We start from the raw sequence: 22,420 nt of genomic DNA, 5'->3' as shown, positions 1-22,420 counted from the left end.
GGTATCTAATTTAGTTACTATAGCAACTCTTCAGGAAAAACTATTTGTTTTCTCTTTCTCTCACTTTTCCCCATCTGACATATCAGCTCGACTGCCCTTGGGGTAAATAGAAAATAAAAAAACACAGGAAAAGTTTATTATCATTGGGTATAGGAATCAACTAGAAAGTTACCTGGTCCATCCATATATTTATCCAGCTTTTGTTTAAATGCCTAATAAGTATGTGTCAAAGAATGTGCTAACTGCTTTAAATGTAAAATATGTTTGAAAATGAGACTGAGCGACTATATAACTTGGAGGGAAAAAAAGGGAGATTGTTGCATTTACTTTTTTTTATGTTTCTGAGCAACAATCTCAAGTTTGAAAAAAGAATTAAACAGATTTTATTCTGATTTATAAAAGTAATGTGCATGGTAAATTCAAACCAAATTTTCTGTTCCTATCAATTGTGTTATATAAAATATACATAAATGGGATTGTAAATATGTTTGCATAATATTTGGCCTGTTTTTTTATTGCTGTTTTCTTAAGGATTTTAGCATTTCTTTCCTTCCCCCTCCCCCTCAATGGAATCTTTATAGTCCTGTGGTTAAGTGCTTGGCTGCTGTAGTGCTTATGCAAATAATAGTATTTGGGACATTTCTTAGCCCACTTAGGTAAATACCCTGGTACTGGTTACACATTGGGCTGCTATAGGGTCAACCGTTTGAAACCACTAGCCCTGCTCCAAGAGAGAAAGACGGGGCATTCTATCCCCATAAACAGTTACATTCTTGGAAATTCACAGGGGGCAGTTCTACCCTGTCCTATACAATCACTGTGAGTTCAGCATTGACTCTATGACCGTGAAAATAGAAAGAAAGGTGTACGAGTAGGAATAATGTCATCCTTGTAAAATTTGAAAGATAATTTTATTCCAGGGACTCATAGTCTGAGTTTAAATCAGGAAGCTAATGAAATATTTAGAATTATGTAAAATTTAAATATCTGTACAGTTTTCTAAGGAAGGACTTAATGCGTTCCTCAGATTTTCAAAGGGTTTTATGACTCAAAAAATGGTACAAAACCATGAACTTATATGATTAGTTGTCTTTTTATGTACATTTCTGTTGGTGGAAAATACACACAACTAAACATTTCTTTGCTTAATCTTGGACATGCCTGAAATCTCGGGAGCAGTACTTCAGGAGGGAAAAGAACATGACATTTCCCCCCATATCCCTTCACAACCTCTTTCTCCCTCCAAACTCGTGCATGCACACCTGCCCCGCCTCCTAAAACACTTATAAATTCATTGTTTACTGCTTTCAAAGCATTTCCTTCACTATTTTACCCGAGATAATTGACTGTTTTGTTAACTTAAAACAACTTCTTTTCCGCCAGTCTGAAAACCTGAAAGTAGATCTTCTGTGTTCTTCTGAAACTGAAAGAGAATGACAGCAATAGATTGATACTTTTGAGCAACTGAACTCTTGGAGGGCTTAAGAGGAGGAGTCTGAGATTCCGGGAGCAGCCAGGATTTGAGGAGCCAGCCGAGTAGTGGAGAATGTAATCATCCCTCTCTCTGATCTGTCTGGACCAGGACAAGGACACATGTATAGAATTGGCTCTTAGAAGAGGGTCACTTATGTTCAGATGAAGGTTCCAGGAGGGGTTTGACAGTGAAGTTTAACCTCTCTAAGGAAGAGTTTAGGCTTTGTCTTTTCTCATACCCACTCTTCTTATGTGCAGGTGGATGGAAGCATGCCTAGGGGAAGACCTGCCGCCCACAACTGAACTGGAAGAGGGACTTAGGAATGGGGTTTACCTTGCCAAACTAGGAAACTTCTTCTCTCCCAAAGTGGTTTCTCTGAAAAAAATCTACGATCGAGAGCAGACCAGATACAAGGTGAGTCTTTTCTTTCTAAATGTTATAATGTCAGTAAACTTGAGAGAGTGACATGCTTCAAGAGTGGCAGCTATTGAGAAATGCATGTAAGGTGTGTAGAGTTTAACAAAAATAAAAATGATAATAATATAAACTTCTACCTGAGTGGAGAGAATAGTGTAAAATCTAGATGTAACAGTGAAATAATTTTAGCTGTTTATATTTCTGGTTGAATTATGGCAGCATGTCTAAACATTTTCATAGACCTTGATGCATTTATTTTTTAAATGTCAGAGGAACTAATCAAAGAAATTACTACTATAAATATAGTTTTCACTAAGAATTGAGATTTGTTGACCAAGTTGGAAGCAGTGGCAACTTTTGGAGTAAAGAGCACCCTGTGAGATTTGAGGTCAGGTAGAATGGGAAAAGCTCTTCAGTTTTAGAAAATTGAGATTAGTGTTAGATTGAGTTTGAGTCTTATGATCCAAGGTCCAGGAAAAGAAGACCACTTAACTAAATTGGGATGTTGACAATGACTAATCCTATTGTCTATAGAGCACCCTAGGAAGGCTTACCAGTGTGCTCTGATTTGAGAAAAGATGAGTATAAAAGATGGTAGAAGACTCACCAAGAGCAAATGTAAAAACTGGGTCAAAATTTAGAAGGAGTTAGACATGAAGATAGAGTCAAAAGAAAATTTTAGGCATTCTGTTTAAATTCGGAGGAAAACTTGGAAACTGTAGTCCTAAGCCAAAGTTAACATTCTAAATAGAAAAAAATTTTAACCAAGAAATAAGTACTTATATGTTACATTTTAAATAGAGAGGTTATTCTGAAGACAACTTTGATGTTGTTTTGCTGAAAGTTTACAGGATGTGTGACAAAATAGCATGATGTTAAAGTTAAAATAGAGACTTCACAGTGACCAAAGGATAGAGGGAAAAAGAAATCCTTTAAAACTGAAAGTGAATTTTGTAAAAAAAAAAAAAAAGTAGACAAAACTTTAGAAGGGAATGTATGTGAAGTATGAGAGGTCTGGGTGGTGTATTTTGGTAATACTATTTGTGAGCATCTTCTGCCTGCAGGTACCACACTTAGTACTTTATGTACATTATCTCATTAAATCCACACAGCAAACGTGTGAACTAGATGTTACAGTTCACTTAATTGTGGTCATAAAGAACCTGTACAGAACCCAAGAGACAGCCATTGAAACAGAACAAGGGGGTAGTATGTGGTTTAAAATTAGGAAAGGTGTGTGTCAGGGTTCTATTTCTTTTACTATACTCATCCAATCTGTATGCTGGGCAAGTAACCTGAGAAGCTAGACTATATGAAAAAGAATACAGCATCAGGCTTGGAGGAAGACTTATTAACAGCCCGTGATATGCAGATGACACAACTTGTTTGCTGAAAGTTAGGAAGACTTGGAGGGAGTACTTACTGTTGAAGATCAAAGACGACAAAATTCCGTATAGATTACACCTCAACAGAAAGAAAACAAAAATCCTCACATCTGTACCATTAGACAACATCATGATAAACGAAGAAATGATAAAAGTTGCCAAGAGTTTCATTGTACTTGGATCAACAATCAATGCCAATGAAGGTAGCAGTCAACAATGCAAACATGTTGCTTTGGGCAAATCGGCTGCAAAAGACTGTTCTAAAGTGTTAAGAAAGCAAAGATATCACTTTGAAACTACATTGTGCCTGATTACAGTATGGTGTTTTCAGTTGCCTCATATGCATATAAAAGGAAATATATAAGGAAAATTGAAGGGGAATGTTGCATTAAAATTATGGTTTTAGTGAAGAATATTTACTGATATTGACTCCAGAAGAATGCAAGAATCTGCATTTGAAGAAGTACAACCTTTCTTAAGAATGTTCTTTAGAATCGAAGATGGGAATTCTTCTCATTTACTTTGGACGTGTCATCAGGAAGGACCAGCCCCTGGAGAAGAACTTCATGCTTGGAAAAGTAGAGGGTCAGTGAAAAAGAAAGTTCTTCAATTAAATGGACAGACATAGTGGCTGAAATAATGGGCTCACACATAGCAGTGATTGTGAGGATGGTGTAGGACCAGGCATCACTTGGCTTTTTTTGTACCTGGGGTTTCTATTAGTTGGAACTTGTTTGACAGTACCTAACAGCAACAGAACATGTTTTCAACTGAAGAAGCTCAGAAGAGTGAAGAGACTTTCCCAGAATTGAGTCCAAGTCCATTTAAGTCTAAAAACCACACCACATTCCCTTGAGTATACATACACACAGGAAAATTCTCTACGGAGCTGAGATGAGGGTTTGAATTCTTGGGATTGGAATGTAAACATAATGCTATAGATGTTAAATGTAAGGTCAAGGGAACTTTGGGAATTAGTTTTTATTTCCTATTTGCTGCAATGTAACCAACAATGCCTAATGCCCCTTTATTTGTTCTAGGCAACTGGCCTCCATTTTAGACACACTGATAATGTGATTCAGTGGCTGAATGCCATGGGCGAGATTGGATTGCCTAAGGTAATTTATATGATATTCATAGTTCTGGCTTACTTCTTGCTGTTTTAGTAAAACAATCTCTTTCTACCTGTAAAATTATTTTCTATTGGAATCATAAGTCATTAAAAAGTATACATTAAAAAAGTACACATTATGATCTCTTCTGCTTAAGAAATCATTTTGTTCCCTTTTTTGTGCTCTATTTTTATCCCCTATTTTTGTTCTACTCCTTATCTCTGCTTCACTTCCCCCTAGATAATTTCCCTATGATATAATTTACTACATTAAACCAGTGTTTTGTTTTCAAAGATAAGAATACATTTTATGCCATGTGAATTACAGCATTTATCAAAAAGTTTGAACAATTTGAATGAAAAGATAGTATGATTTTTCCCTTCATAATTCACATGCCATAAAACCTACTCTTTAAATGTATATAATTTGCTTTTTACGCACCCTCAAAGTTAAACAAAGTTTTGCATTAGGAAATATTTTTAAAATATCATCTTCCAGTTTCAGAATATTAAACCTGTAGGGTGGTGGTTCTCAACTTTCCTAATGCCACGACCCTTTAACACAGTTCCTAAGGTTGTGGTGGCCCCCAGGCATAAAATCATTGTCGTTGCTACTTCATAACTATAATTCTGCTATTGTTATGAATTGAGTGACCCCTGTTAAAGGGTCATTTGACCCCCAAAAGAGGTTGCAACCCACAGGTTGAGAACCGCTGCTGTAAGGCATAGTACAAAGGATTATTCATTTCAGATTTCAAATTGTAAGGGCAATGTGATACTTCCTGTAATTCTGGTATTGGATAGTGCAACTCTTGAGATTTTGCTTAGGAATGTAGCTGCTTTTAGTGAAATTGCCATCTCAACCTGGATTCTCTAACAACCAGGCTGTTCTGTCACTCTTAGAGCCATGGGCATCCTTTCTTTAAAAATTAAGACATATTCTTTGACCTAGGAATTCTATTTTTAAGAATTTCTCCCAAAGCAATAATCAAGTAAATGTGCAAAGATATATAAGTAAGATTTCTTCAGCATATTGCCTATGATTGAAAAAACATTGATAGCCAAGTATACATCCTTCACTTCAAAACTCATTGCCAAAAAAAGCCCCACAAACTCATTGCCATCAAGTTGCTTCTGACTCATAGTGACCCTTTAGAACCAGTTTCTGAAACTATAACTTTTTTTTTTCTTCGACTATCTGAAACTATCATCCATTATGGGAGTAGAAAGCTCTTCTTTCTCCCACAGTGCTAGCTGGTGGTTTTGAACTTCTGGCCTTGTGGTTAGCACCTCAACATACAAGTACTCTGCCACCAGGGTGTCTGTGTCCTTCAGTAGGGTTATTAACTGTGTTATAAACACTGAACCTCCATTGAGAAGGTTGATGATAATTGTTATTGTTAAAGGAAGTTGTGAAAAAAGCAGAGTAAGGTTATGAAAGTTTGTGATCTGGCTAAGATAAGATCACTAAAATACAGTAAGTGTGTTGTGGGGAAATCTATAAGAAATACAGTTTTTATTTCTATGTGAGGGGATTGAAGGATGGTTTTTAGTTTCTTTATACTTTCTTGTATATTTTATAGTAAATATTTTTGGTAACCAAAGGAAAAAAAGAAAAGGTTGAGGAATATTAGAAATTGACTAAAATTACTTGGAAATGAATTTATTTGGTGTTCAGCTTAGTGCTGTTGCATACTTGTGTATGTTGAACTTAAATAGCTCATGTCCTCTTTTTCTTTCAGAGTAATGTGCTGAAGGTTTCTTCTTTGTCTTGGTATGTTTGAGAATTAGGGCCCACAAATGTCAAGAGATAAAATACATCAACTTCTTATAGCTCCTTGGCATTTCAGTACACCTGTATGGTTTCCTGTATCTGTTTTTACATATCATGTCCAATAGGCAGTGATAATTTAACTCTGATTGATACTAAAAGCTTTGCTAATATTGGCTATTGCTGATAATGTTGTTACTCCAAATGATTTTAAAAATAATTTTTTTACCCTTTAAAAGTTGACTTATCAGTCATTCATTGACCTGAACTACAGTCGCAGCAAATACAATATTCCGCCAAAGGCTTTCAGAACCATTGTGAATATCAGCTTTGAAATATTTACCCTACATGATGCAGGTTTAGAAAACTAATGGTAATGTAGTAAGAAATTATTATCCCATAATATAATTGATAGGATTTGTATACCATTTATTGGGATGTTTCTTTGATCACTTTATTTAGTCTATTATTGGGCTAATTGTAGAAACATTATACAGTAATTATTTTAGTGCTTGTAATTTTGGGGGGATGTATTTTGATATTTTAAAAACTTAATTGGTTTGACTTTTTTTGCTACTTTTAATTTTCATTTATTTAATTGATTTTAATCTATCTAACTAGTTCTTTGTTTTTGCTTTTCAACTGTTCTACCTTTTGAGTCAATTCTGACTCATATTGACCCTACAGGACAGTGTAGAACTGCCCCTGTGGGCTTCTGAGACTGTAACTCTTTACGACACTAGAAAGCCTTGTCTTTCATACCCTAATGGTAGATATTTCCTAAAGTATAATCCTTGTAACTACTTCCCCCCAGCTTCATTCAGTTATTCCTAGGACATTCTTCTGTAGGATAAGCACAGTACCATCAGTTGGCTGCTAGACATTTCTTCTTGGTTAACTTGTTATCATCTAGAATTTTACATGTATAAAACTAACCCTACCCTTCCACCCAAATGAATGTCCCTTCTTTATAATAAATGGTAGCTTCTTAAAAAAGAATGTTGTTGTTTTCCTGGTCCTTTGCTTTAAAAACTTAGAGATTCTCTGGACTCCTAAATCCAGTATTGTCTAAGCCTTCTACATTTGTCTGAAATGTCCCTTTGATCCCTCCATTGTAGAAACAGCCTTCCAGTGTACCTACTGCCTCATGTCTAGTTTCAGTGTCCTGGTTCCATAAGATTTTCCTAATGCTATTTTTATCTTAGGTTCTAGATCTAGTACCCTTCTCTATGGCCTGCATATAAAATTCAAACTCTCTTGACTCTCCAGATTTCCATCATCAGATTCTCCTTTTCTTAGCTCATTTTTCTATTGCTTCCTAAAACATTCAATACCTTTGTAATACTGGTCTTCCCACTGTCACATTTGTATCCTTTCAACTCAGGTGATAAACATGTAGAGTCTGAAAAATTATCAGAGAAAGATGATTCTGATACCTTACATTCCTCTGGGGTGAGGGTGGGGAGGGAGCAATTCTTTTTAATAGCCATCGGTAATGTGGGAAAAACAATTATATAAACAATTAACTAAACTCAATGTAATGTAGAATTAGAAAGGGCTCCAGACTCTTCCTACAGCCTTTATTGCTTATTCAAATTCTTCTTGTCATCTCACAATTCAGTTTTCCTATTACCAGTACGCTGCTGCCCCTAAGCCCGTATTCCCTAAATTACAGATTAAGTTGTAGGATACCATGTTGCTGTGAGGCGAGACTTTGAAATTCAAGACTATTCACAATCAAAATCTGCTCTGTTCTTACACCACCACATTCTTCTTCATCAAAATAGAGCTCCTTCTCTGTTCTGGTCCTGGCATTGAGGGAACGGCAGTACATTAGCTAGGGATGGTCCCTGCCTTAGTGTGGCTTATAGGCTAATGGAGTAGTTAAACGTCATCATGCACGTAACTGGTTATGGTAAGTGCAATTAAGAAAAAGTACCTAACCCAATTTTACTTACACACCCTCTGTTAAGCAATTTCATCTGTGTATTCTCCTACTTCCCTAAGTATTAGAACACATTCCAATACTTTTTTTAACTATATAAATAAAGTGATTTCCATACTAGGCATGGTAGACCCCAAACCAAGCTGTATCTGATTCATAGTGACCTTATAAACACCACTGTGGATTTCCAAAGCTGTAAATCTTTATATAAGCAGACAACCTCATCTTTTTTCTGAAGTGCGACTGATGGGTTTAAACTGCTGACCTTGCAGTTATAGCTCAACACATAACCAACTACCCAGCCAGGTTCTTGTATGGTAAATAGCAGCTAGAAAATTTGTAGTTCTTTGAGGTCTTGTATACTTGCTAGCAGTTTAAATCAGACTATAATTAGTGAAAGCCTGTGGGTTAACCAAATAGTGTTTTTCAGTTTATATTGTAGCATTGTGTTCTTGTACTATTAACCACAAAATGTCTTTTCGACTGATGAAGTTATTTAATGAATGAATGCCAGTAATTTTTCTAATTATCCACAGCTGTATTTGTATACTGATGATTGGTGAATGATCAAAATGAACTCCAGTAGGTAGACAACTTACTGAACTTTTTTTTTATTTCTCTCTCTAGATTTTTTATCCAGAAACTACAGATATTTATGATCGAAAGAATATGCCAAGATGTATCTACTGTATCCATGCACTCAGGTAATCAGATTTTCTTAGTGAACTACGGCTTGGAAATAGCATTTAAATTAAGTGTGGAACTTTTTACTTATGAGTAGAAGGATTTTCAAATAGGGTAGGATCCCATTACTGTAGTAAAATGGTGAGCAATCGCTGTTTTTCTCGGGAGTTTGTGGAGAAGTTATTGAGCTCTGATGGTAGAGTGGTTACATATTGGGCTGTGATCTGCATGGTTGGTAGTTCAAAACCACCTCCTCAGGAGAAACACTGTGCTTTCTACTCCTGTAACCAGCTACACTCTCCGATATTAACAGCATTGACTACATGGCAGTGAGTTTGGTTTTTTGGTTTATAATAGATAGTATCTGTTTATGTAAGAATTCTATAACCCTTAGTGAGCTAATGTTTCTTGGAGCTATCCATTTTGCTGAGAATTGTAAGTGAAAGAGAAGTGCCTTAAAAATTATTGACATCGAGGCAGGGGACAAATGAGATGCTGATGCCTGGGGCTTATGTGTAGAGCATGTTTTGAGAATGATGAGGGTAACAAATGTACAAATGTGCTTGACACAATTAATGTATGTATGGATTGTGATAAGAGTTGTATGAGTCCCCAATCAAATGATTAAAAATATTATTGAAATCTGTTTAATTTATAAGTTATTAAGGGTTTGTGGGAGGGGAGCAGGGAGGGAAGGGGAGAGATAAAAGGAAAATGAGCTGATTCCAGGAACCCAAGTGGAAGGCGAATTTTGAGAATGATGAGGGCAACAAATGTACAAGGGTGCTTTACTCAATTGATGTATGTATGGATTGCGATAAGAGTTGTATGAACCCCAGTAAAATGATTTATTAAAAAAAGAATGATAACTATATATGTATTTGAAAACCTTTACCATTTTGTTTCAAACTTAGAAGCTGACTTATAAAATGAACTTTAATCATTTATTGATATTCTTTAAAAGTATGATTATATTTTGTCACTATCTTCAAATAATGCCAGCAAATACCAGTAGACTGAGTTACTGTTTTTTAAATCATCGTGGTACTTCCTGTTATTAAGTCATTTATTCATTATACTAACACAAATATGATAAATAGGCACAACATAGTCAATTTGAAAGCTGACCCAGCTCCAGATCTTTTGCTTTTAGAAACAAGGTAGTAAATTAGAAGGACGAAGTGATGTTGGAGGGAAGCTAGAAGGAAGCTGGGAAGCTTGTAGAATAGTATTAATAGTATAATGAGTGGTACACATTTAATTGATGGCTATAAGACTAAAGGAGATGTTAAAAGTGAGTAGTAATGATAGAAGATGGGAACGCGAAAATGAGATTTCTTTCCTTGGGCTCCATTTTTACGTAAATCCTATATGTGTGTATATTAACCATGCCATTATATACATCACGCCATAAGACATTCTGCGGTGTCTGGTTTCTTTGTCAAATGTGCCAGATCCTTGGCAAAACTGGAATCAGCATGAAACACACAGAAGAATGAGGACCAGTGGGCTCCTTGCCCGGACTATTGTGTTAACCTCTAAGAAGTTTCCTGCTGTGCTGCTGCCAGAGCAGCTCTCCCAAGCAGCTCTGATTGTATCAGGCCCTCCATACAATATTCTGATGGCTCCTTTCCAGCTTCTTACCGTTTCCTTCCCTGTGTCATCTCCAGCCATTCAGCCCCCCAAGTACTTGAGCTCTGCTGTTTTCACCAAACATGCCCAATAGTCTTGTACTATTGACCTTCAGTTGTGTTGTTACCTTTAACTGAAATGCCCTTTTTAACTCGTTTAACTCATGCCTTTCTTCAGGCATATAGCATGATGTTGGACCAACCATAGTGATAACCTCAGGGGAAAATTTTTTTGAAGTATTGAGAATGGCTGATATTTATGGAAATGCTGTATATACTCGAATATAAGCCGACCCGAGTATAAGCCGAGGTACCTAATTATTAGCTGGGAAACCAGAAAAACTGATTGACTCGAGTTTAAGCCTAGGGTGGGAAATGCAGGATGTGAATTAACACAGAGACCAGAGGGGAGAGAAGGAGCGCAGCCACAGACACATCCTTACCAGTTCAGCTGCCGGCATAAGTGAAACACCACAGCTGCTTCAGTGAATTGGAGCCCTCCACGTCATAGGCTGGCTCTGATTGGTTAGATGTGAGTAAACAAACACTCAAAGCCCTGCAGTGTCAGCTCGACTTTGAATGAACAGCAGAGGAACGGCAGTCACCCGCGAGATGTTACACCTCCCTGGGGTACCACTGACCCGTGTATAAGCCAAACCCCAGTTTTTCAGCACATTTCTTGTGCTGAAAAGCTCGGCTTATACGCGAGTATATACGGTGTTAGAATGTAGCAATTTCAAATAAGTGTGCCTTAGCCAAAGTCAGATGAATTCTTGAGTATTTTGATTGGCTTAGTGTTACAAGAGGTCTTCTATGGTGATAACCTTGTGGAGGCTGTACCTACAATGGATACCTGAACTTGGCAGGCACAGTGACTAAGCTGGCAGAATCTCTCTCTGCTAGTGGGCCCTAGGCTCTCAAATTTGCTCAGAGATGGAGAATTAACTGTGCCTTTGCAAGAATGGAGTCAGGAGAGAATGAGAGAAAGTCAGTCTGCTACTATTTTCCTTTTTTTTTTTTTAGTAGCCTGTCTATGCCTTGAAAGTATTATAAAGAACAGCGTGTCTTGTTAGGTAATTTAGGGGTTCCTTACTCTCTTATAGTGTATTTCTTTCCTAAAGGGTGGGTTAGCAACACCTGATAATACTTAGATGTAAAAAGCGTTGATCACTGTGTTCAGAACTGCCTCTTTTACTCGGAAACAACAGTATTCAAGGAAGGGTTTCTATTGAATGAAGAACCATCTCCCTTTTGGATCAGCAGTGATAGAAAAGCATTGTAGCCCCCATTTTCTCCCCCCTTGCACCTCCCCATTTTAAAATCTTGAATAGCATTATTCCAGAGGTTGTTAAGGCACTTCAATCATACTAAATTATACTTGTGGATTTGCATTCCACAGATTATTCTGTGTCCATTTACATACTTTCTTTCCCCTGCTATTTTATCTTTTTAAGAATAGATTTTGGGCTGAATATGCCCTTAATCTCCTATGCTTAATTCAGAAAGCCTCAAAGCTCTGACAATTGAATGAGTTTGGTGCAAACTCATTTGCTGGCAAAAATCTGATTTGAATTAATGTGGTTATTATAATCTGTATTTATCTATATGATGATTTGTTTCTCTGAAGAAAAGTAATATAATTGATTAGTGGTGCTGGGTATGTTTTAGAACACTGGATACACTATACAATTTTTCTAATATCTGAGAATTCTAATTATAAGCATTTCTGGCATGTAGAATTTAAAGAATGGTGGACCTGTGTTAGAATCAAGTGCTGGTTGTAAGCTTTTACTAATAATCTTGGAGATTAGTTAGTGACTTCCTCAGCCATCAGCAAAGGTCATTGAATTCCAGATAAGCTAGCACAGCTTCTTTCTCTGCACAGATGTAAAGTACAGCTGAAAAGGGAACACAGAAAATACAGTCTGATCTCATTGATGGCCTGGCCCCTTATACGCACATAACAACTTAATTGCAAAAGTGGGTTTGGGCGAGCAAGAACAAAGACTGCAAAGTAATGCTTATTTACCCTTAGGATTTTCACTTCTCAGGTTTGAGGTCAAGTGCTTATCTAAGTAGTGGCTATTATAATTCCACACATAGCTATATTATTTCCTTAAAATACTCCAAATAACTCTCAAAAAAGAGAGCAAACAAACAGGTGCCCATATATTACCTTCCCTTATTGGTTTTAGCAGCCAGGTGGTACCCCCTTGAAAAACAAAACAAAAAACACTGCCATCAAGTCTTTTCTGACTCAGAATGACCCTATAGCGTTTTGAGGTTATGATTCTTTTTACTGATTTAGTGCAGGTGAAGCCTATTAGTCAAAAAATAAAAGGGACAATGCACAGAGAGGACCATAGGGCCCCACTGAACCATAGTGCCACAGGGGACAACACTGGAGACACAGTGCAGGGAATTGTGCCCAATCTGACCCCAAAACACTGGGGCAAACACCAAGGGCATGCAACAGAACAGCAAGGGGATCAATGCGATGAAATGCCTGGGGAATACCAAAGTTGAATTTGGAGAGAGTGTGATACCCCATCAGACTCAACTAGAAACATTCCTAAAGGTCAACAAACAGACCTGGAACTATTTACAGGCTTTTCCTTTTTTGTCATTGACTTTCTTTTTGTTGTTATTGTTTTTTGGGGTTTTTTGTCTTCCTCTGTTTAGTTTGGTTTTGCCTGGTTTTTGCACTTATTAATGTCGCTACATGTCTATCTAGATAAGATAGGCAGGATACGCAATTCGGAGATGAAAACAATGGCACCGATGGTTCTGGGGGATACAGGAGAAGAGGAGGTGGGAGAAAGGAAGGGGGGTGTCAACCCACTCAGGGAAAAGGAAACTACAAGTGAACTAAAATCAATGGAGAGAAGGGCACAGGATACCTAGTAGGGCTTAATTGAGGGTAATGTAACAGTGAGGAATTACTAAACCTGAATGAAGGTTGAACATGATGGTAGGACAAGAGGAAAGAACCAGGAGGAAAAGGACATTTATTGAGGTCTAAATACAGGTATGTACATATATATATAACGAAAGGGAAATAGATCTATGAACTTATATCTATATGTTAAGAATTAAGGTAGCAGATGGACATTTGGCCTCAACGCAAGAACAATTTGTTCTAATAATCCGGCATTCTGTGATGCTCACCTTCCTGACATGATTCCTGAGGACAAAATGGGTGTTTAAGGAAATGTGGTAAAGAAAGCTGATGGTGCCTGGCTATCAAAAGATATAGTGTCTGGGGTCTTAAAGGCTTGAAGATAGACAAGCAACCATCTAGCTGAGATGCAACAAAGCCCACATGGAAGAAACACCAGCCTGTAGCGATCAGGAGGTATCAGTGCTATAAGTTATCAGGCATCTAGAACCCAAAACAAAATCATACCAATGTGAATGGGGCGATGGGAGGGGGGGGGATGAGGAGTGGAGACCCAAAGTCCATCTGTTGACAATTGGACATCCCCTCACAGAAGGGTCACAAGGAAGAGATAGCCAGTCAGGTGCAGTATAGCACCGATGAAACAAACATCCATCCTTCCTCTAGTTCTTTAATGCTTACCCCCCACACACACCCCACTATCATGACCTCAATTAGACCTTACAAATTGGATTAGGTCAGAACACACGGCTACAGATAAGAGCCTGAAACACAGGGAATCCAGGATAGATAAACCCCTCAGGGCCAAAAATGAGAATATAGATACCAGTAGGATAAGGGGTAGGTGTAGGGAGAAAAGGGGAGTCAATCACAAGGATCAACATATAACTCTCTCCCAGGGGGTTGAACAACAGAAAAGTGAGTGAAAGATGACAGAGCAATGTAAGATATGAAAATAATAATCTATAAGTAATCAAGGGTTCATGAAGGAGGGAGGGAGGGTGGAGGAGGGAGGGAGAAAAGATGAAGAGCTGATATCAAGGGCTCAGGTAGAAAGAAAATGCTTTGAAAATGATGATGGCAACATATGTACAAATGTGCTTGACACAATGAATGGACAAAAGGATTATGATAAGAGATGTAAGAGCCCCCAGTAAAAGTATATGATAAAAAATTAAAAGGGAATGTATTATATTTACAGAAGATTAGTAGCTATTTTCCTTTGGAATATTTCTCGAGTAGGTTTAAAACCTTCTGAGAGGTGAAGTTTATATAGTTTCATATTGATTTTTTTTCTTGGAAAATTATCAAGTAGCGTTCATGGATGTATAAATCCTACTAAATTTGGTCAACTGTTTAGATCATTCTTTTGAGCTTGCTAATAAAATTTAAGCATTAGTTTGTTCTGTGAATATAACATGTTATGAATATATTTAGATGATAGCAAGATTTTTTTTTCTTCTTTTACATTTTATTAGGGACTCAAACAACTCTTACCACAATCCATACATATACATACATCAATTGTATAAAGCACATCCATACATTCCCTGCTCCAATCATTCTCAAGGCATTTGCTCTCCACTTAAGCCCCTTGCATCAGGTCCTCTTTTTCCCCCCCCCCTCCCTCGATGATAGCAAGATTTATAGGTGATTTATAGAGACTATAGACACTGTGATTTTCTGGTATTTTTTCTAATAATGTATGTTTATATTTCTTCTCTTGTTAGACTTTCAGTGTCTTGCTAATGTTAATGTCTGTAAAGTGATCCCTTCTGATTCATTCGGATTGGCTAAGGACCTTAAATCAGAGACCTTAACTCAGATTTACAGATGTTCGCTTGTCCATGGTTGTTGTGTGAGCCATTAAGTTGATTCTGACTCAGGGCTTGTATGACAGAGTAAAATGGCCCCAGTTTTCCTAGTCTTTTTGGAACCCTGGTGGTATGGGTTACATGTTGGGCTGCTAACCACAGGTCAGCAGTTCAAAACCACCAGCCTTTCTGGGGGAGGAAGATGAGACTGTAACTCCTGTAAAATTTTATAATTTCAGAAACACAGAGAAGCAGTTTTAGCCTGTTCGCCTGCGGGTAGGAATAAATGTGATGGTGGTGAGGTTTTGAGACTCCTTTTTGGGAGTGATGGTGTAGTAGAGGGGCCCTGGTACTGCAGTGAGTGGCTAAAGCATTTGACAAACCTGAAAGTCAGCAGTTTGGGCCTGCCAGCCTTTATGGATAAAGAATGTGTCAGCCTTCTATAAAGACTTTGAAATCCGATGAGACAGTTCCGCTCTGCCGTATAATGTTGCTATGAATTGGACTTGGCCTATGGCTGTGGGTTTGGTTTGGTTTTAATCTTTGTAGGGGCAGATCACCAGGTGTGGTGGTTTCAACCTTCCAACCTTTTGATTAACAGCAGAATGCTTAACCATTGCATCACCAACACTCCTTGAAATAATTGCTTAATTTTTATTAATATAGACTCTGGGTAGACACTGACAACAAGAGCATATTGCCTCTGCTTTAATGAAGCTTTAGAGTCTAGTAGATTGTTTTCTTTTTAATCAAAAAAGTAAAAATATATAATGTAAGCTTTATTTAAAATTCCTTAGCTACCTGGATTCAGTTTTCCAGATGAATAAGGATTCAGTTTAAATAAGATTTTCTATCTGAGAGTCATTTTTGCGATACTTCCAAAATGCCTTGTTACTTAAAAATTACTGATTACTGCAAGGTAAACAGAATTGAAGACACTTCACCAATGTTAATTATATTAAAATTAATTATTAACATCTAATTGTAGAGGGTCTAGGACATGGATTTGTATCAATTTATTCTGAGTCCAGTGCTTTCTCATGCTATTATATAACTTTAAAAATTTTTTTAAGTAACTTTGAAGCTATTATATAACTTTTTAGGACAGTGTTCTTGTGTAAAAAACTAAAATAAGCTCCGAAGTATTGTACCTGCAAAAGGGAATATTAAAGGATATTGGGAGCACAGTATTCAGAATGTTTCTATTATATTATTTTTGTTAACTTCCTCTTTTAACATAAGAGCAGTAGGTAGATACAGTTGGGAGGCTTAATTAATGTGCATATTATGTCTTCTAGTTTGTACTTGTTCAAACTTGGCCTGGCTCCTCAGATTCAAGACCTGTATGGAAAGGTTGACTTCACAGGTAAGGTGTTAAGAACTTGGCAGAAAATGTTTGATTTCTGTAGAAAAGGCCTAGAGAAGCAATAGTACTTATTTTAAAGAACTAAGGCTTTAAAAACACTGGCAATAGAGATGAAAGAAGAATAAAATAACTTGCTTCTCACTATGTAATGGAAACAACATTGAACTTGGAATTTCAGGCTTTGTTTCTCATATGTCAATTGGACATAATCTTAACATCAACATTAAATGTTCATATATCATGAAAAGCTTTGGCATCAGTCCTTCTCCCCTTCCAGCATCAATTGGTATGCAAAGCCAGGGCTGTGTGTGAGAGACTGAGGTCTTGCAAGATGACAGTTTAGAAATTACTCCCACCAGATGCTTCTGTTTCTCTAACCATATAATAGTAAAGGAAGAAGGGAACTTAGGGAGACAAAAGACAGTGGCATTTTTGGTCAGGGGAAATATAGATGCAAATCTTGTGAACTAGTTATTATTGTAAGTTTGAGAGTTTTAAGAAATTTATAATATAGGCACATGGATCTGTTTCCCCATCCTCATATATAAATATTTGCATATGTACATGTCTTTATCTAGACCTATATAGATGCCCTTTGCCTCCCAGCTCTTATGTATAGGTTTAGTATTAAGGTAGCAGAAGGACATTGGGCCTCCACTCAAGTACTCCCTCAATGCAAGAATGCTTTCTTCTATTAAATTGGCATTCTATGATGCTCACCTCCTGACACAACCGCTGAAGACAAAGTGGGTGAATAAGCAAATGTGGTGAAGAAAGCTGATGGTGCCCAGCTATCAAAAGATATAGCGTCTGTGGTCTTAAAAGCTTGAAGGTAAACAAGCGGCCATCTAGCTCAGAACCAACAAACCCCCCTTGGAAGAACACACCACCAGCCTGTGTGATCACGAGGTGCTGAAGGGATCAGTTATCAGGCATCAAAGAACAAAAAATCATATCATTGGGTGCACACTTCCATGATACGATTGCTGAAGACAATTGGGTGCATAAGCAAATGTGGCAAAGAAAGATGATGGTGCCCGGCTATCAAAATGTATAGTGTCTGGGGTCTTAAAGGCTTCAAGATAAACAAGCGGCCATCTAGCTCAGAAGCAACAAAGTCCACATGGAAGAAGCACACCAACTTGTGCGATCACGAGGTGTCGAAGGGAGCAGGTATAAGGCATCATCAGAACAAAAAAAAATCTTACCATAGTGAATGAATTGGGGAGTGCAGAGTAGAGACCCAAAGCCCATTTTTTTGCCACTGGAGATCCCCTTGCAGAGGGGTCTAGGGGAGGAGACGAGCCAGTCAAGGTATGATGTAGCAACAATGAAAAATACAACTTTCCTCTAGTTCCTAAATGCTTCCTCCACCCCACCCCCCACTATCATCCGAATTCTACCTTCAAAGTCTGGCTAGAGCAGAGGATGTACACTGGTACAGATAGGAAATGGGAACACAGGGAATCCAAGGTGGATGATCCCTCCAGGATCAGTGGTGTGATTGGTGATACTGGGAGGGTACAGCGAGGGTGGGTTGGAAAGAGGGAACCAATTACAAGGATCTATATGTGACCTCCTCCCTGGGGAACAGACAAAAGAAAAGTGGGTGAAGGGAGACGTTGGACAGGGCAAGATATGACAAAATGATAATTTATAAATTATCAAGGGTTCATGAGGGCGGGGGGAAGCAGAGAAGGAGGGGAAAAATGAGAACCTGATGACAGGGGCTTAAGTGGAGAGCAAATGTTTTGAGAATGATGAGGGCAATGAATGTACAAATGTGCTTTACACAATTTTACACAAATGATGTATGTATGGATTGTGATAAGAGTTGTATGAGCCCCTAATAAAACGATTACAAAAAAGAATGGGAAAAAACAAAACAACAAAAATTTATAATAACACTTTAATTTTAAAATTTTCGAATTGGTGACAATATACACAACAATACATATACACATTCATCAGTTTATACAGGTACATTGCAATCAAATCGGTTACATTTTTCACTCTGTGTCACAATTCCCACCATTGCTGCCCTTATTATTTTACCACCTTGGAATACTCACTGCCCCCTAAACTTCCCATCCATGCAGAACTTTATTTTTGATGTTCTTCATCAGACCTAGGGCAGGGGGCAAACATTACACATTATTTTCTCTTCTCTTTTGGCTTTCTGCCCTAGAAATGAAATTGTTTAACAGAAGCCAGTGATTTGATTGAAAAGCCCAAAATAGCTGACTGGTCTATGATACATTGTGGTTGAGCTCCATTCAGACATTCTTTGTAGGAAATGCCATAAGCAGCCATTTTGGAAAACTGTTTCCTAAGAGACTGTTCTCTTGTTATGGTTACTTTTGGTGCCCTTGCTTGAATGGGTTGTAATTCTTTCCTATAGAAGAAGAAATTAACAACATGAAGATTGAGCTGGAGAAGTATGGGATCCAGATGCCTGCCTTCAGCAAGATCGGGGGCATCCTAGCTAATGAACTCTCCGTGGATGAAGCTGCATGTAAGCAAAGGACAATTTATATTATAGTGATGATCTTGGACATGAAGAATTTTGCCAGCAAGTTTAAGTCAGTAGATAAGATTTTAAGTGCTGCTATAACCTATGCTATTATGATTTAGAAGTAATTGATTTTCATTTAAAAAAGAAGTGAATTCTCTATTATTTCAGTGCCATTTTGAATCTCTTAATTTTTATGTTGACTGATAATTAAGTATGGACATTTCCACAACAGATATTCCTTGCCAAAGTCTCTTATGAATGCCTGTGAGATTCCAAATTTGCGGTCCCAAACATGGATGGAGACATTATAAAGAATAGACCAGTTTTAGTAGGAACCAGCGAAACTTTTCTCTAACCACATTCTTTCTTTATGTAAAGGAATATCTCTCTGTAGCAAAGTTACTGTCTTGCCTTATATGTACAATGTATAGTCTTTCTCTAACCCCAGTATTTGTATATACTTTGTTTTTTTTTTTTAGTACATGCTGCTGTCATTGCTATTAATGAAGCTATTGACCATAGAGTTCCAGCCGACACCTTTACAGCTCTGAAAAACCCCAACGCCATGCTTATAAATCTTGAAGAAGCCTTATCTTCCACTTATCAGGATGTGCTCTACCAAGCCAAGCAGGACAAGATGACAAATGCTAAAAACAGGGTAAAGATTCAGTGTCTGGTTTTTTTGATTGCTTGATATCACTACATTTTTAAAGCTTGCTTTATTGAGGTATGTCTACATACCACAAAATTCACTTTAAGTACAGTAATATACACAATCGGTCCCATCACCCCCAAAGTTCCCTGTTGCCCTTTTTCATTCTATCTCTACCTCCTTCCAATCCCCTGACCGTGGCCCCAGCCCCAAGTAGCTACCATTCTGATTGCTCTCATTAGCATTTCTTTTTCCTGGAATTTCATATATGGTAAATGGAATTACATAGTATGGAGTCTTTGGGTATTAGGCATCATTTTGACTTTACTTTCTTTATGAACTTTATACAAATAAAGCTCTAGAGTGTGACATTAAAAAGAGCAATGACTTTCTGGAGCCGCTGAGGCTGGAGGAACCCCTGAAACTATTGCCAAGATTATCTTTAAACCTTAAGCCAAAAGTATCTCCTGAAATCATCCTCAAATCGCATACTAGGTTATCTTAATTAGTCTGGAATGCCTACCTTGAGCATTGTGCTCTCTTAAAGGACTGTATGGAATCAAACTGGAAACAGATGCTGAAAAGTTTGCTAGGAAGCTTAGGGAGCAGTGGATCACCAGGAGAGGGACAGTTTGGAAAAACGGTCGCATAACCCAAAAACTGTGGTCAATGTCACTGGATTGTGCATGTGGAAATTGTTGAATTGCGAGTGTTTTGTGAATTTTCAACAGCAATAATAATTTTTTTTTTTTTAATTAAGAGCTCCATTTTAAAAGATACTATAGCCTGTCTGCTTTCCCATCTACTTTGAGGTGAAATATTCTTGGATAGGAAAGGAGATGGTGAGATTCTTAGCTCCAATTTTTCAAATTAAAATCATTCAACCAACGTTCACATACCCTTGGTGGTGTAGTGTTTACATGTTGGGCCGCAATCCAAAAGATCTGAAGTTTCTCCAAGGGACAAAGATAGGGCTTTTTACTTCCATAAAAGAGTTACAGAATCGGAAACTCACAGGTACAGTTCTACCCTGCTATAGTCAGAATTTACTGCACAGCAGTTTTGGGGTTATTTTCCCCCCACATACCCATAAGGAGCTAAGAATCCCATTTAAGTTTTTACAGGAACTTATTTATTCACATCCTTTGTTGAAATTAGTGATTAAAACGTGTCCAGAGAGGGAGAAAACAAAGGCAACCTGACTGTCAGCATCATCTTCCTAGCTCTCAGTAGAGTCGGAATTACAAACCCAAGATAGGGGCCAAACTGTCATGCCGGCAATTAGCTGCTGCCATGCCCCTGCCAGCTAGCACCAATGAGAGGCTGTGAAAGAGGTGACGTGATTGTTCTTCCTGCTCATTGTGAGGCCAAATGCAGGACCTTAGCCCCAGCTCCCCCACAGGTAAGCAGCCAGTACCCTTTCAGCACTGCTTCCCCTGCCCAGTTCCATGAGAGCCCCTGGGCCTGTCCTTAAACAGGTGGATCTGCAGCTCGGTTTGTTTGGTGATGGTCCTACAGGGTTCCCTTGTGCTCTTTCTAAAGTCCTTGAAGTCTCTTGGTTCGGTTAGGAGGAGGGATGAGCTTCCATGATGTCTTTGGTCTTCTTGGACACCTGAGCCAATTTATTTTCTCTTTCTATACAGACGGAGAACTCAGAGAGAGAGAGGGATGTTTATGAGGAACTGCTCACGCAGGCCGAAATCCAAGGCAATATAAACAAAGTCAACGGTGAGTGTTCTGAGTTGGTCACCCCAGGAGACATTGCATTGCACCCCAAGACAGTGTGAATGCTGATCTAGTCGTAGACTTACGGCATGGTTTAAGTTTTTATCTTTACTTTTGTTTAGTGCATTTGTTTAGGAGTTACTGCTTCTCACCTTCTTTTTGTGTGTGTTTGCCTTCTCGTATTTCAGCTTCCTTTGTCCTCTGAAGACCCTTAACTCGTGCATTTTGCAGTAGATTCCAAACTGCTCATCTTGGCTATAAATTCACTCTTTCACCCTGTGTTACATACTTTTGAGAAATTAATTTCTTAAACACATCATTTTTATTTTGTGACTTCTGCTAAAGAACCTGCATTGACGCTGTATCACTTGCAGACAAAATATAGATAGATACCTAGCCTAGTGGGAAGGAACCCTGAATGGTACAATGTTTAAACATTCTGCTGCTAACTGAAAGGCCAGCAGTTGAAACCCAACAGCCTCTCCATGGGAGAAAGAGGAGACTCTATGTTCTGGAAAGGTTTATATCCCATAGGGCAGGTCTCTGTTCTATAGGGCCGCTGTGAGACCACATCATCTTTAAGGCACACAGCAGCAACAGTAATAGTGTAGGAGAGTTCTTGTGCAGTATTTTATGCATACAAACCTCCATTAGAAACTCATGAAGCTAAAAAAATAAGAAACTCATTAACCTAATTGTATTATTCAGTTCATAGCTCATAAAAATCTAGCTGTGGATTGGTGTACACCTGGGTTTTGGTCTCTTGTTCTGCAATTCATAGCTCTGTGATATTGGATACCTCAGCTATAGAATTAGGAGAATATGAAATTGTGTATGCAAATTGTCTAGTGTTTAGTAAGTGCTCAATAAACACTAACTGGTATTATTATCTCTGGGTTATCAGGTAATCTTCCCTTTATAATGCCCTCATACCCTAATTTCTTAATTCAAATTATACCTATTATTGAGGATCCAGTTCAGTCCTCACCCCATTGCCTTGTCCCAGCCCACAACATACTTCTCTTTCAAGT

The 22,420-nt window shown here is 37.9% G+C and overlaps 1 protein-coding gene across 1 annotated transcript in view; it reads left to right on the top strand.

Annotated features, from left to right (window-relative positions):
• Window positions 1–22,420, top strand: part of IQGAP1 (IQ motif containing GTPase activating protein 1) — a 110,651-nt gene that overhangs the window by 39,429 nt on the left and 48,802 nt on the right. The window contains exons 3-9 of the mRNA XM_075558022.1: window positions 1,732–1,888; window positions 4,317–4,394; window positions 8,731–8,807; window positions 16,430–16,497; window positions 18,899–19,012; window positions 19,492–19,670; window positions 21,308–21,392. Of these exons, the coding sequence (XP_075414137.1) occupies window positions 1,732–1,888; window positions 4,317–4,394; window positions 8,731–8,807; window positions 16,430–16,497; window positions 18,899–19,012; window positions 19,492–19,670; window positions 21,308–21,392 (758 nt within the window). The remainder of the gene's footprint in view (window positions 1–1,731; window positions 1,889–4,316; window positions 4,395–8,730; window positions 8,808–16,429; window positions 16,498–18,898; window positions 19,013–19,491; window positions 19,671–21,307; window positions 21,393–22,420) is intronic.

Source organism: Tenrec ecaudatus, chromosome 9, assembly GCF_050624435.1.
Source record: "Tenrec ecaudatus isolate mTenEca1 chromosome 9, mTenEca1.hap1, whole genome shotgun sequence".
Lineage (NCBI taxonomy): Eukaryota > Metazoa > Chordata > Mammalia > Afrosoricida > Tenrecidae > Tenrec > Tenrec ecaudatus.
This window is presented reverse-complemented; position numbering and strand designations above follow the sequence as displayed.